This window comes from Liolophura sinensis, chromosome 10, assembly GCF_032854445.1.
Source record: "Liolophura sinensis isolate JHLJ2023 chromosome 10, CUHK_Ljap_v2, whole genome shotgun sequence".
Taxonomy (NCBI): Eukaryota; Metazoa; Mollusca; class Polyplacophora; order Chitonida; family Chitonidae; genus Liolophura; species Liolophura sinensis.
In genome coordinates, this window is record NC_088304.1 from 28,700,133 (window position 1) to 28,716,726 (window position 16,594).

The following is a 16,594-nucleotide window of genomic DNA, read 5'->3' on the forward strand; positions in this document are numbered from 1 at the left end:
ACAAGGATAATCCTCAACAACGACAACCAACGTTGGGTATACAGTTCTCTCCAGGCGTACAGCACTCTACCTTCCCCGGTAGAAACTCACAGCGCTTCGTACAGCCATCCCCAGCTGATCTCTGCAATATAAAGCCGTAGTTGGTGGCCTCGCACATTTGGATTATACATACCGCAAAAATTAAATCCATTTCGTTGTAGGCATTTTTTGTTCGTTTCGAAAGCCATTTCATCTGGTAATATCTTCCTAGTGAATAGCTGAAATATTGCCCGAGTGGCAAGTATCTATATTCATACATTTACTTATCCCATGCCAATGCGATCATTTCAAACCTGGAAGAAAAGAGGTGCATCGGCACTATAGACAGGTTAAAGACTACACCTAAATGATTACACAGGCATGGTGAGTAAAAGTGAGTAAACGGTTAGACAGGTACAATAAATGCTTACAGTATAGTGGTGAGCAAATCATGTGACAGGTATAGTTACTAAAAGTGAGTAAACGGTTAGATAGGTAGATGTATGATGAGTAAATGATTACAGTGTAGTGGTGAGTAAATCATGTGACAGGAATAGTGACTAAAAGTGAGTAAACGGTTAGAAAGGCACATTTGTGGTGAATAAATGATTACAGTGTAGTGGTGAGCAAATCACAGATATGGTGAGTCTATGATTACACAGTGTTGTCAGTAAACATCACGCATTTATGGTGAGTAAATAATTATACGAGTGTGACGTGCAAACGGTTACACAGATATGGTGAGTCAATGATTAAATTTGTATTCGGAGAAAATGAGTACTCAGGTGTGGTGAGTATATAATTACTCCGGCGTAGTGATCAAATGTTTACGGATGCGTGGTGATTAAATGTTTACCGATGCAGGGTGAGTAAATCTTTTCGGATTCGTGGTGAGTAAATGTTTGCGGATGCATGGTGAGTAAATGTTAACGGATGCATGAAGAGTAAATGTTTACAGATGTATGGTAAGTAAATGTTTACAGATGCATGGTGCGTAAATGATTACAGTGACATGTTGAGAAGTCATGCAGACAAGCCTTGATCGCGCGACGACACAGGCACGGGCTTGGTGAGTGATTGCTTACATAGATATATCGGTGAGTGATTGCTTACATTGGTATGCTGGTGAGTGATTGCTTACATAGATAGATCGGTGAGTGATTGCTTACATAGGCATGCTGATGAGTGATTGCTTACATAAGTATGCAGATGAGTAATTGCTTACATAAATATACTGGTGAGTGATTGCTTACGTAGGTATGCTGGTGAGTGATTGCTTACATAGATATGCTGGTGAGTGATTGCTTACATAGGTATGCTGGTGAGTGATTGCTTACATAGATATATCGGTGAGTGATTGCTTACATAAATATACTGGTTAGTGATTGCTTACTTAGGTATGCTGGTAAGTGATTGCTTACATAAGTATGCAGATGAGTAATTGCTTACATAAATATACTGGTGAGTGATTGCTTACGTAGGTATGCTGGTGAGTGAATACAGGCAAAAACTTGCGTAAAGAAAAGGAAAGCTAAATATTATGTAGGTAATGGTAACGGAAAGAGCGCCTAAAAGTAGGCAAAACCAAGAGTCCATTAAGTTGCGTTGGCCAAATATGTTGTGCCATTGTTACGCCGCTTTCTTTCATCAACTTAGGGAGGATGAGAAGGTAAGAAAGTTTAATATAATCACTCAGTGTGGAAAGTGCCATGGATTCTAGAACGTTTTGTTTTTTTGCAACAGCTGTCGAAGGATAAGAAGGCAAGAAAAAATAAAAAATTAAAGACAGCACCTGAGTAATGTTTATATCCACTAAAACACCACCACTCAAGGTCTCTTAGTCCGGCATTAAATATTTTCTAAGATTTTTTCCAACCCTGTAAAAGTTTAGTGAAACTTAGTCTTGACACAGCTTCCACACGTCTCCATTATCGACAACAGGATGACTCACGTTTACTATAGCTCTCTAACGCCGAAGGTATTTTAAGTATAGTGGTCTAAGCAGTAGTTTATGGCAGATAAAAGTTGTGGGCGATAAAGCCTCAAGTGATTAATAGCTGTCTTGGAAATTGGGCATACTGTAAGAATATTTCTATAACTGCTTAATCTGCTGATACGGTAGGCCCACTGTGCCATTTACAAGGAACTCCAGCAACCCAGTTCAAATAGAATGCAAATGCACGACTGGGGTATTCCTGGTTCAAGTCGTAGCCTCAGGAGAAGTTGTGCTGGTGAGTTTGACGTCTGTTACATGTTCTCAAAGTTACAGTAGGATTGTTATACAACTAGATTCTTGCTCAATTCTGAAACAAATCTAAGGACCACAGAGGCTGATCCAGGCTTTTGACTGTCGCTTGATTTTATGCTTCATTTTTGTCGTGGTGGATTCTTGGATGAGAGTAGTGCTTACCTAGTTATTGGGGGAACATGTAAATTTTTCCCTTCCTTTTTCCATGAACTCAGTTTATCACCCGTCCATTCAAAAGATTTAACTTGCCAGTTACAAAATTGGTTGTGTGGCAGGCTGTTCAGAAACAGCTACGACATCGGGTTATAGTGATAACTCGCGTTTGATTGGCTAAAACTAATAACATCGCTTTCGATTGGCTCATGGTGTGTGATTTTGCTCAGTTTGAACTGCGAAATGTCACATCACAAATAAAATAAAAGGTATAATTTTTAAACTTTATGTGGATACTTCAGAAAGGCATGTATACAAATGGTCTAGAGTTATCTTTTATTTTAATGTGCGGAGCGTTCCAAAAGGCAAGTTTTTGTCTCTAACCATTTCTATTTGCCTGGGGAAAGAAAAGTACGGAATAAAACAAAGCCGAAGTGGATGGAGAATACGATAAATGGGGTGATCTGGGAGGCTGGGGCGGAAGAGGTTGTTGTTGCTGGGTGTAAATCACGACTTCCGCTTTTCTGAAAGGAAACGACAGAAGCTAAGTAAAAAATGAGAATTATTGAGATAGTATTTGTACGCGATGATTAACCGCGTACTCAGGATTATTTACCTCGTTCCACGGAGGCCAGTTTTATGAGTGAATGAAGGAAGGGGTGTACTTCAATGACACGGAGTCCAGTGTCATGACTGAATGAAGGAAGGTGTGTACTTCAGTGACACGGAGTCCAGTGTCATGACTGAATGAAGGATTGTGTGTACTTCAATGACACGGAGTCCAGTGTCATGAGTGAATGAAGTAAGGTGTGTACTTCAGTGACACGGAGTCCAGTGTCATAAGTGAATGAAGGAAAGTGTGCACGTCAATGACACGGAGTCCAGTGTCATGAGTGAATGAAGGAATGTGTGCTCTTTAATGACACGGAGTCCAGTGTCATGAGTGAATGAAGGAAGATGTGCACTTCAATGACACGGAGTCCAGTGTCATGAGTGAATGAAGGATTGTGTGCTCTTTAATGACGCGGAGTCCAGTGTCATGAGTGAATGAAGTAAGGTGTGTACTTCAGTGACACGGAGTCCAGTGTCATGAGTGAATGAAGGAAGGTGTGTACTTCAGTGACACGGAGTCCAGTGTCATGAGTGAATGAAGGAAGGTGTGTACTTTAGTGACGCGGAGTCCAGGGTCATGAGTGAATGAAGGAAAGTGTGTACTTCAATGACACGGTGTCCAGTGTCATGAGTGAATGAAGGAAAGTGTGTACTTCAGTGAAAATTTGGTTATTGAGTGAATCATGGGTGCTGAAGGTTCAGCTTGTTTTTCACTTAAATGACGTCGGTGAACTTTACGGGTGAGGAAACTGGAGTGCCCGAAGTAAACCACGGACGTTCGAAACTCACAAACGTATCAACTAGATTTTGGATTTCCTGACAAATAAACCAGACTTAGGATAATGATTACCGCAGAGTGAGTCAAACAGAACAGCCAGTGAGGACAGACAGACAAGAGTGGGAAACAAACCCAATATGTTTTCTAGATGCACCTGTATATAGGGGAAAGCCGTCGATATTTGGTACATTGGAAACGCCAATGGATAAGGAAGTGTTGTGTGGTGCTGTAGCCACAAGGTTTTGTGGAATGTGTCGTATTCTCGTAAGATAAGATTCACTAACCTGATTCCGATTAACAACTCGATAACACAGGTCGAGACAGAGATCAGGAAAAGCATGATTATATGTACAGATTTAAAGTGTAATGAATTTGTCAGTCCATCAATCAATTAACCAAATAATTAATTCTTGTTAACCACGTAACACAATGTTTCAATCCAGAACAGGGCTCACCTTGTGTGTGTAGTGTTTTTGGGCGAGGAGTGGGTCAATGACTTTTATCCAATCGCTGACGCTCCAACTCGCGTCTGCGGGCACCGGAACTCCGTTTATCGTGAACCAAGGCGTCCCTGCAACACCTCCTGTGAACAGAAAATAGCATTTTGGATGATTCTTTTTGTCACCAAACAGCACACTATATTACCATAATTGAGATAGACAGTGTACTGTTTGAGTTCAAATATTGAATTGATTTATTTATATGATTAGTGTTTTACGTCGTTCTCAAGAATATTTCACTTATACGACTGAGGCCAGACGGAGGAAGCCGGGCAAAACCCAGGGGAAACCCACGAACCTCTGCAGTTTGCTGACAGACCTTCCCACATACGGTCAGACAGGAATCAAGCTTGAGCTGGATTTGAACTCACAGCGACCACATTGGCGGGTCTGCGCCAGGGTCTGCGCCAGGGTCTGCGCCACACTGGCGTGCCCCCACATATTAGACAAATGCCAGGTTATTTGAGTTCATATTAACCAGTGTCACTGTTTACCTAATTAAACCGTGTTACACATATTACATTGTAGAACATTGTAAGCCTGTTTTTCACAATAGATTTCAAGAGTGAGGGAAAGATCAAACTTGACATTGCGGGTTTTTCATGAAAAGAACACTAATATTTCCATATTGAAAGTAATGAGGAGTCGGCGTTCGAAAACATATGTGTGCGTGCAGGCGTATTTCGACTCAAACTTTTGTTAAATACACCAAACATACGTGTGCAGGAGTAGGCCTATTTCTTCTCAATAGGCCTAATGGTGTTAAATACAAAAGACTTACATGCGAATGTAATTCAGTGTTACATACACACAACTTACGTGTGCAGGCGTATTTCCATTCAATCCTGGTGTTGAAATCCAAGTCTGAGTTATTGGTTAGAAGATCTTCAAAGGTCGCGCCGGACAGACCCATTGTAGTGGCAATGGCTGAAAATTGTCTACAGAAATTAAAAAAAAAAATAAATAAGTAAACATAGGTAGGACTTGAAATGCTGGATTCGTGCACATGTATACATGTATACCTGCTAACACCCAGAACAACAACAACATCAAAACCGAGCGGAAGTGTAATACAGAGGCTATGTCATTCCCACCGTTATGACACTTATGACAAATTCGAAAATGTAACGTACATGTACGGTTTTCAATTTTACTGATTCACACCATGGGTTAATGTACCCAACGTTTTCGTGACGAAAACTTGTCAGACATAAACAGTTTTGGGTGTCTAGCAGTTTGGACTGCCTGGCCGAAGGGGGGTTGCAAATCAACACGGCGCAATAACCTAGGAGCCTTTCATCAATGCCGTCGCTACATGTGATTTTCTAGTCCAACTCATGCTGGCTTCCTCTCCGGCCGTATGGATTGTTGTGGGTTTTCCCAGGGCTCTGTCCGCTTTCCTCCCACCACAACGGTGTCCGCCGTCGTGTAAGTGAAATATTCTTCAGTACGGCGTAAAACACTACGGAAGTAATTGATTTCAGGTGTTCTACATGTTTGATCTGTAACTTAAAAAGTTTTAATGCTCGAACGCTGAAAGCTGTACTTAACTGTAGAGATTGTACAGGATTGTATTCTGAATGTAGGTGTTTTTAATCTACTATTATTGGTTTTATAGCTGGAGCTGTTTATGGTTCTCTGAATCTTTCCTCATACTTTTAAAACTTTTAAATCGTCCCCATGTAAATAACCCGGGAACTTAGTGTAAGACTAATCATTGCTTTCATTTCTTTACTGTATTCTTTATGTTCATGTATACCAAAAAACTAAAACTTCAACGGGCTTGTGAGATTAATTCAAATAAACTTTTGACTGTGTTATTATTATTATTATTTCTTTATTATAAAATTGGAGCACTCACGAAAGTACATGTGCATGTATGTTGATATAATCATGTCGGAATACATAAAAATTCGCCGTGGTCAGGCCATACTAAAGCTTTAAAAATTGTACCTGTTTCTACCTCGCTTGAAGCTGAGCATTCAAAGCATCGAGCAAGGAAACGGGATTGGTTGCCCCAGTGTCAGTGTAATGTGATTGGGTGCGGGTATCATGTCTGGTGTCTTCGGCATGACACTTCTGTGGCGGCAGTACACTGGCGGCATGGACTTGCCTTGCCACAAGAAGACAGAATATATGTACACACACCTATTGACTCCTCTTCGTCATATGACTAAGAAATTGTTATGTACGACGACAAACCTCAAACATGCATACATGTACATATATCGCAAATTCGTCATAAAAACGATTTATTGTGCACAGATCGAAGACTGGTTCTTACCCTACAGTATCATTCTCGGGAAGGTTATAGTTCAGTGCCTCGCCGAACTTTGCCTGATACTGGAACACGTTCGCCATCCACAGATACACTTTATCCATGTCTCCATTTGTGAGATTGTTGACTACGTGAATGCCCTGGAATGGAATACAATTATAATACAGTACAATAGCACTTATGAACAAGAAAACGGAATTTCTGAAATTTCACAACTGATTAATATTTATGGCGCCGTTCAGTGATCACTTCCATTTTCCGTCAAATAGATGTGCTGAACTGTGATCAAAATTTTGGGATCACACACCACTTTAAACTTTGCGTGAAAATAGCTTTTAAAGATGATGTGGGAGTCGGTCCTGATAGACTGATTAATGCGTATCTTTTTTTCAATCACAATGACATACAAGGTGGTCGTCGGGCATTGAATCCCCGAAATTTCTTTTCCTCCACTGTTGTGACTGGTACCTTGGTGGCAATAAGATGTCAACAAAGATTACAGTGCCGTTTAGATCGTTTTGCTTGCTAAAATCACTCCGATTTCTTCAACACATACACTCAAAACATTTATCTGTTAAGTTTAACAGATTCTGCTATTGCACAAGATTATTCCATTAAACATAACACACATATTCTATTAATTCAACATTAAGATTCTATCAGACTAACAGGATATTATGTTGAATATTACAACACAATACATTCTAGCATCACTCAAGCAACAGGTTTTTTGTTAAAATTAACAGATTATTTTTTAGTGTAGAAAAGACGATCGGGTATATTTGAAATACACGTATTCTTGGATTAAGCGTTAACTTAAACAATTTACGGCGTAAAACACCTTTCAAATAAATAAATAACTTAAACAATCAAACTAGAAACAAAGAATGTGAAGTCGAGGCTATCCTTCGATGAAAACGTCACAAGCGCTTTTTTATCTTCACGTGTTAGCTCTAAACATAATTCATTTGAAGTGCACAGTAAAAAGCTATTCTGGATGTAAACAAACACTTCAGAACCAAAGCGAATAGGGTAGCCATTAAATTCATCATATTTGAAATGATGTGTACAGTGACAATGTATTTTTCTTTAAAGGCAAAGAAAACACTAGCAGGAAATATATTTCAGTTAAAAGGCCATTTAACACTGCCCAGGAAAATAGTTAGATTTATACTTTTAGAATATTTCTCATCTGAATGAAATGCATTTGAAACTTTGCATTCTATGTTGGCCATTTCTGAACAATTTTGGACCAGTGACGTCACTTCGGGTTTTTGCCATTTCACATAGATTGTTAGATTTCATGATTCAAAATGCATCAATACATTTACAGCTATGAGTGTTACCACCAAATGGGCCTGGAAAAGAGTTATTTCAAACCAAAAATATGGCTGTGGCGTTGTTGATAATCTCTGGGTCCCAACATACCGCCGTAGAAACCTGTGTTTAAATGCATTTTATTCGATTAGCGAAATTCTAAAAAAAAGAACATAACAAACTATTTTCTGAACAATGTTTAGTGGTCTTTCAGCTGATAAATATTTCATTTTAGTGTTTTCTTTGCATTTAAAAGAAGGTGGGAGATGCAGTATGGGAAAATAGGCACATGTTGTACATTGTCTATGTACAAATAGTATCCATTACGGGTACAAAGTCCAAAGTGACGTAATAACTATATTAGTGATATAGTTATTAAACAGTGGACAGAATTTCGGGAGACCATCAACAATGTTTCAGCTTGAATGCACAGGGGAAAATGCGTATAGGTCACTTATAACACAGTATCACATGACCAAAGTGATACCATCTATGGCTATGACTATCTATCGCATGTTGCCAAATGTCATCACTGACACACCAACACAATAATAGCACCCACATCCACTGACTCGATTAAGTAATTGTTTGTCTGCTTGCCCTGAACATGCATATAGCATTTGGCATTATGTCAGATGTCATGTGGGTAGGCCTACACCAGTGTTGCATGTTTCATGGTGTTTCATGGTACAATTCCAAGCCGTTCAGTGCTTTAATGTGTCGCCTTACGGAAGAGCCATGTCTAAGGTATCACCGTATTTCTTACTAACAAAGAATCTCATTTTCTTGTCCAGCAAACATTGATATGGTAACAACCACCAGTCGCCCAACTTTATTGTGTCCTTTCACTAAACATCATTTAGAAGATAGATCGTATTAAAAAAATTTCTTGTCAACCAAACACTTATATCACCATAAACACCAGTTGCCCAGCTTTATTGTGTCGCTTTAATAAAGAACCTCGGGACTGGTAGATCCAGGATCAATCCTTGATCGAGTCACACCTAAGACTTTAAAAGAGGAAGTTGTAACTTCGTCGCTTGGCGTTCAGCATGAAGGGGATAGTGCAATGACTGGTTGACCCGTATCAGTATAATGGCTCAGGCGGGGCAGCTTACTTGCCGTCGTCTCTGGGAAGCAGCACTAAATAAAAGAGCGGTGGAAATCCGTCCTGTAACAAGGAGGCACACTACACGTACATGCACCCTAAGGATTCCTTCTTCGTCATATGACTAAAAAATTGTTGAGTACGACGTTAAACCCCAAGCACTCACTCACTCACTCACTCACTAAAGAACCATGCAGACCATACCTTCGCAATAACAAAGGAGGACAATATTTTTGTCAACCAACCACTTATATCGTCATAGACATCAACTGCCCATCCGTATTCTATGGCTTCACTAAGGAATCGTGCAGATGATAACATCGTAGATGTATTTCTAACAAACAAGGAGTACTATATAATGGCCTACCAAAACATTGTTGTGGTAGCAGTCACCAGTTATCCAACTTTATGCTGACATTTCACTAAGGACCATGACCAAGTACCATCGTAATTCGTACTAACATCGGCTGTCATTTTCTTGCCCACCAAACGCTGATATGGTCGGTCACAGCTACCAGTCGCTCAGCTTTATATGTGCCACTTCACTAGTCATGTAGATTACACCATCGTATTTCTTACTAACACTAGGCCTCATGTGCTTGCCCACCAGACGATGACATCGTTACAACGACCAGTCGTCCAGCTTTTTTTGAGCTGCTTCGCAAAAGAATCGCTCAGCTTTATAGTGTCGTTTCGCTAAAGTGTCATGCGGATTGTACTTGTTCACTTAAGATACTTGTCAGCAATTGACACAGATAATAGCTGTACACTTAATGGTACAAAGTATATATTTGACCGCGCTGAGGTGGCCATCACGTGACTCAGGTTCAGTCACGTGCCTTGTTTCACCGAAGTGGCATCATTGACATACTCAGCATAAGTTGATAGGCAAATAACTGTTCGACCTCACTGGCTTAGATAGTTAAAGCGCTTTACCCATGTTTATCAAACGTTAGGAGATTTTTGTTCAAAAATTTAAATACAATTAAACTACTATTAATATGTTTTCTTCTAGGATGTTTAAAGTTTGTACACCTATTTTCTTTCCGGCAGAACTTAATGTAAACAGGCACAATTTTACCCTTTCCTGTTCTGAGTTTGGCTCCTTAAGCATTTGCTATTTATGATTGAAATCTTAAGTTGCTTGATAAATACGAGCCTTGGTTTGCTGCAACTAAAATGCCAATGACCAATGATAGTGTATATATAGTGTGACGGGTGTGGTGGCGGGATCATGGTCTAATGTCATGTGAATAGCGTTCCAGTGAGGTAGCACTCCATGTCGATAACGGTTAACTGCTATACATTTACTTTTGCCCGGAAACACTGTGGTAATGCGACCAAAATATTGAAGGTACCCCTAACCCCTCAACCCATCAATAATAAATAAATGAAGAAATACCTAAATTAAATGAAATTAACAGATAAATTTACACTTCAAGATTTCATAGCTCACCTTGGCTGCCAGGAAGGCGTTTCTGTGGTAAGGCAGTGGGAAGGGAATGGCGGCAATCCGTACAGAACCTCCATAATGGTCACCTACAGCCTTTAACACAGGGAAGGCAGCTTTACTGTCCGGACAGATCAAGTCAAGGAAGAATTCAATATTGACTGGGGCCGTAGGAGCCACGCCTTTATAGACGTATCCCAGGGGCCGCTTCGGGATGGGTACTTGACCCCGTGCAAGAGAAACGCCAACCAGTAACACAGCTAGTCTTAATAAGCCCATATTGCGGATTGTACAGCTGTATAATCCCAGTGCTTTTGTTTTTCTTTCTTTCTTTCTTTCCTGTGAAATCGGAGATATGTGAAGGCCTGGCCCCTAAACAGGTGTGAGCGTATAAGCCAGTCACTAAGACACCTGGATATGTCACAAGACGGTCCTAAGATCTCGGATCACCGCAACTGACCCCACCGTGCTGAACACGTGATGTGTGTGCCGTAGTTCATGTGGCCTTGTGATGCGACCTGTCCAGTACTGTTGACGGGGCGGAAGTTGGGGTGGAGGAGGGTTTAGCCACGGTATCTGGTAACGTTAGATATCTAAGATAACGGTAGTGTAGTTTTCTGTTCATTAAAAAAGAAAAAAAAAACACGTGCAGTGAATTACGCGTAAATTGGACAACATAATTAAAAGCAGAAAACATAAAAGTAGCATTATAATTACAACCGTTATATCATATAACCACCCACCCCTTCATGGATAATCAAATCAAAATGTATCGCAATTATGAGCTTTGTGGCTTTCATCAGTACTGCAGAAAACATAGATAGCGTCTGAACTATTAGTTGTCATAGGCCAGACCGGGAACGTGGACGGGATAAAAACATGGACGTGTTTTCAACTGCCGTATACAAGCCTATGGTTTACACACATTAGTCTGCTGGATTTATTTTGCCTGTTAATTGTTACACCGTGTGCCAAGCAAATGGCATTTTAAGAGGGTTCATGAAGTTGGGGGAGGAGGGAGTCTTCATTTATTTTTTTTCAATCGCGTATAAATATATCGCTTATTTCTGAATTCCTGAACTTTACCACGTGTTACACCTACTTTTACCCTATTTGCATGGAAGCTCAAGATGCAAACTATCTTTGGTGGAAGGCAAATGATTTCCAAAAAACCAGCCATATGCTAACACTTCCTCTCTGTGGGGGGAGAGGTGGGTTAGGGTGTGCCGTGGCCAACTAGTAAATTAAAACACTCGTTTTTATAATCACAGGGTCACACGAATTGTTTTTTCAAATCAAATTGCCGGTCAGGAAATTTTTCAGGATTCCCGCAGTCCCCAGTGTTCTTGGGACACTCTTGGCAATACGTGGGCTTTAAGGTGTGACATTACAACATCGTGGTTGGGCCACTGTATCTTTACGGAACGGAGGGGTATATCACTGTATTTGAACATGAACGCTATGTAATGAAATTATCCACAAACCATTACTTTAATTACCTGGTAATATTTAATATTTCTGGTAGTGAAATTCATCGAATATGAGAGACAGTAATCATTGTACATTCGTATATTTCTTCATGTTAAAATGTATTTATTCGCCTCCACCTTCCCATAAAGTGATGACGTCATGGCACAAAGAGACGTCACCACGATAACGTAACGTTCCAGCTCGAAATCTCCAAATTGACTATCTCTCTGTCTCGTGCGTATGAAGTTCACTGGAGACCACATGTCACATACCAGTGTGACATACATGTACATTCCACACGTGGAAAAGTTCGCCAGTATAACTTGCCAAAGGTACATGGTTTATTCCGGGCACTGGTTTACTCCGCCTATATAACGTATACTGGCCGCCATTGTATCAGTGAAAAAGTTTGAACCGATAGCAAAAATGGGCCGTAAGTGGGAAGGTCTGCCAGCAACCTGCGGATGGTCGTGGGTTTCCCCCCGGGCTGTGCCCGGTTTCCACCAACCATAATGCCGGCCGCCGTCGTATAAGTGAAATATTCTTGGGTACGGCGTAAAACACCAATCAAATAAATAAATAAATAAATATTGGCACTCGTCCGCGCCATCCACCACCCGCTGCATACCCCTCACTTTTACGGCGGTCCCTTCCGACACGTCTTGACGAAAGATGCCTTGTATTCAACCGTTATCATCAAACGGGTTTTACTTGTACTCGAGCCAAATGCCATTTGTTCACTTAGCCATGCAGTAAACCTAATTTCCCTACCGAGAAGAAATATTCCTCTCTATCCATGTCGGACAACTTTAGTCTGGATCTGTAAAAAAACATCGTATTATTTATTTATTTATTTATTTATTCGTATTCAACAATTGTTCATTTATGATTACTATCAGGTTTACAGCTGAAGGAATCCGGGGCAGGCAGTGTACACCACCAACCTTTGTTAGGTAATAGACCAACCTCCTGAGCCAATATTATAAACTGTGATATGTAGTGTTGTATATATTACTTTGATACGGGCTCTCGGTTGGTTGGGGGGGGGCGATCATTTATTTATTTTATATCTTTGATTGTTGTTTAACAAGGTACTCAAAATTGTATAAGTTTAGGGGTTTTGCCAGATATACGTCCTGACTTAAGGCAGCGGTCGAATCAGCAAGAGTTGGTTTTGAACCTGCAAGATCATTGGCCAACGGTCGATCAGTCACAATGATTTATTTATTTATTTGATTGGTGTTTTTACGCCATACTCAAGAATATTTCACTTATACGACGGCGGCCAGCATTATGGTGGGTGAAAACCTGGCACAGCCCGGGGGAAACCCACGACCATCCACAGGTTGCTGACAGACCTTCCCACTTACGGCCGGAGAGAAAGCCAGCATAAGCTGGATTGAATTTACAGCGACCGCATTGGTGAGAGGCTCCTGGGTCATTACGCTGTGCTAGCGCGCTAACCGACTGAACCACAGAGGCCCCCAGTCACAATGAATAGACATGCGTGTATACAACGTGTAGACTATTTGATATACTTACGGTATTGCGCCATCTTCCAGTTAATAGTGATACGTTCATACTTAACCCTCAAGCAGAAAATGTAGTTGAAATGTCCATTGTAAAAAAAAACAAAAAAACAATTATAGCCCTCTCCCACGTTAGGATGTGAGGCTGCTATAATCAGGCATGTGCTGCGAAAGAACAAGTATTTATTATATAAATATATGCATAGTCCGTGTGTCCATGGTGGCGAAATAACAGGTAACTGAACTAACCTCATGTACTACGTATGGCAAGATTTCACGTTGTGTAGGTTTTGTTATGGTATTTCTGGAAATGTTAGAATGTTTACATGAGTCTGCATGCGAAAACAATGTCTATATGCACAAATATTACATAGCTTTTATATCCCCAATCTGTGAGAGCCACATACATCACCGAGAGTAATATGGTGTGAACAGTCAGTCTTATATCAGAAACTAGAACAAAACGCACAGACAGATCTACATAAAGAGGCAATATATACCGGAGATTTTTGATAAAAAAAAACCAAACCAGCATATACGTAATCAAATAAACCTATGTGCCTAGCTCAAATTATTGCATTTCATTCAGTATATAACATGCTCGTACTTGCACTCTCTGCATAGCGTTAAAATGATCGTAAGGGTTGAAAAAGTTCGTATAATGCGAGTCGCTTTATAAAGCGTAGGGACTTTTCTACCAGTTTTGAACGGTGACACGTTACATACTAGGCTGTATTTATTTTTGACGCAATTATTTAAGATATTCAAAACTAATCACAAAAGTTTTATTTACTCTATTTGATTTTTTGTCAAAAAAATCCTGGTATGGTTTCTTTCAACCTTTTACATGTACATGTGGACCTAATCTATATACTTAGCTTATACAAATGGTTAATCTATACCGTATACGCTATATCATTCAGATTAGGACTGATAAATCTACGTGTGCATTTTTCAAGCTCGCTGACTGACTCATAAACCTGACAGTCGTCATATTAATTTTTCACTACGGCGTTAAATAACCATATCAATCTCAATAAACTCACTCACATAAAGTTTCACATAATTCATTCATTCGTTCACTGGTTGTTTAACTCAACCAATCAAACAGTGATCTATTTAACATGTGTATTGATGGGAAAGTCTCACATTAAACGTTTGTATTTTTTGTCAAGTAGTCAACTGTCAGCTATTCTATATATACAAACACGGGATGACAATAATATGTAAATGTTTCGAATAGCTCTGAACCATGCACGGAGTTGATATCCCAGGCTAGCTTGGTTATGTTTTCAGTATTCAGTCTTGAGATATGGAGTAGCCTGCATGGTAGGCTTAAGTTCTTCAAAAGTGAGTCTATATGGGGTCACACAAAAGTAAACGTCGCCTTTGTTAATTAAACCGGGACTCTCGCAAGCCACGCTGTGCACATGACCGACTCATTGAAACTCATGTAACGTGCTCTCGCTAATATCACCACAACCTTGATTCAGGACATTTTTCAGGTAGATGTACATGTACCATACGAATGGCGATGGTTTACACAGGACAATCCGTCGGTTTCCTCCCACCATAATGGTGGCCGCCGTCGCCTTGCAGCAGCCTGTGGATAGTCGTGGGTTTCCCAGCATAATGCTGGCCACCGTCCTCTGTCAGACACCTGCAGATGGGCGTGAGTTTCCCACCATAATGCTGGCCGCCGTTGACTGCCAGTAACCTGTGGATAGTCGTGGGTTTCCCACCTTCTGTCAGCAACCTGCAGATGGTCATGCGTTTCCCACCATAATTCTGGCCGCCGTCGACCTCCAGCAACCTGCGGATAGTCGTGGGTTTCCCCACCATAATGCTGGACGCCGTCCTCTGTAAGAAACCTGCAGATGGCCGTGGGTTTCCCAACATAATGCTGGCCGCCGTCGACTGCCAGCAACCTGCGGATAGTCGCGGGTTTCCCACCTTCTGCCAGCAACCTGCAGATGGCCGTGAGTTTCCCACCATAATACTGGCCGCCGCCGTCTGCCATCAACCTGCAGATAGCCGTGGGCTTCACACCATAATGCTGCCCGCTGTCGCCTGCCAGCAGCCTGAAGATGGCCGTGAGTTTCCCACCATAATGCTGGCCGCCGTCGTCTGCCAGCAGCCTGCAGATGGCCGTGAGTTTCACACCATAATGCTGGCCGCCGTCGTCTGCCAGCAGCCTGCAGATGGCCGTGAGTTTCACACCATAATGCTGGCCGCCGTCGTCTGCTAGCAGCCTGCAGATGACCGTGGTTTCCCACCATAATGCTGGCCGCCGTCGTCTTCCAGCAGCCTGCAAATGGTCATGCGTTTCCCACCATAATACTGGCCGCCATCGTCTGCCAGCAACCTTCGAATAGTCGTGGATTTCCCACCATAATGCTGGCCGTGGTCGTAAAAGTGAAATATTCTTGAGTATATACAGGGTAAAACACAAATTAAATAAATAAATATTGATAAATAAATTAATAAATGAATAATATACATGAGAAATTCTTGGGGCAGAACGAAACACCAAGAAATTAATAAATACATAGATAATGAATAAGTAAATATAATGAATCAAATCTCCCACGGTCATTGTTTCTACAGATAAAACCACATGTATAGCCTATACTAATATGAATGATCACATAATTCAGGTATTTACAGATCACAGAAATATTTATAAATAAATAATGCATTGATACCTATGTAAGCCTAAGTCTACCTATATATTATTTATCGATATGCAATGGATAAATCATTCATAGATAGGTTTGACTCGGGTTAAGGTTAGTCAGGTGATTTTAAGTGTACCGGTACCTAACCACCAGAAAAGCAAAAAAAAAGAAAAAGAAACTATTCATATATTTAAGCGGTCTTTCCGTTGATATGATTGTGGGCGAAAAGGTTTATAACCTTTAACCTAATTTAATATTCATCTTATCACGCGTGTTTTTAAATCTCAAGATTTGACACTGCGACTTGATTAAAGGATTAGCGTCCAGATCCGTTATTTATTCATAATTAGCTACCGCTGTATATATTGTTAAATTAAGAGTAAAGAAATATTGGGAAAAAGAACAGCAGTCTGAGTAATATGTCATTAAAATCACTAGATAATGAGGCTGGTTTT

At 40.6% G+C, this 16,594-nt stretch overlaps 1 protein-coding gene across 1 annotated transcript; it reads right to left on the minus strand.

Moving 5' to 3' along the window:
- Positions 1-13: 13 nt before the first annotated feature.
- LOC135477077 (uncharacterized) lies at positions 14-10,779 on the minus strand. Its single transcript, XM_064757231.1, has 5 exons — positions 10,469-10,779; positions 6,594-6,727; positions 5,129-5,247; positions 4,265-4,392; positions 14-121 (listed from the first exon to the last, which is right to left on the minus strand). Exons 1-5 carry the CDS (start codon positions 10,739-10,741, stop codon positions 14-16), a joined length of 762 nt encoding a protein of 253 aa, XP_064613301.1. The 5' UTR covers positions 10,742-10,779.
- Between the last annotated feature and the right edge of the window lie 5,815 nt (positions 10,780-16,594).

What these genes read in the sequence shown, in the direction of transcription:
- LOC135477077 (XM_064757231.1), bottom strand. Translation starts at nt 10,741, where the DNA reads ATGGGCTTATTAAGACTAGCTGTGTTACTGGTTGGCGTTTCTCTTGCA. An exon ending in ATGGAAATACGCCTGCACAC is followed by an intron (nt 4,393 to 5,128) that starts GTAAGTTGTGTG and finishes TTCTGTTCACAG; the next exon opens with GAGGTGTTGCAGGGACGCCT. An exon ending in AAAAACACTACACACACAAG is followed by an intron (nt 122 to 4,264) that starts GTGAGCCCTGTT and finishes TTTATATTGCAG; the next exon opens with AGATCAGCTGGGGATGGCTG.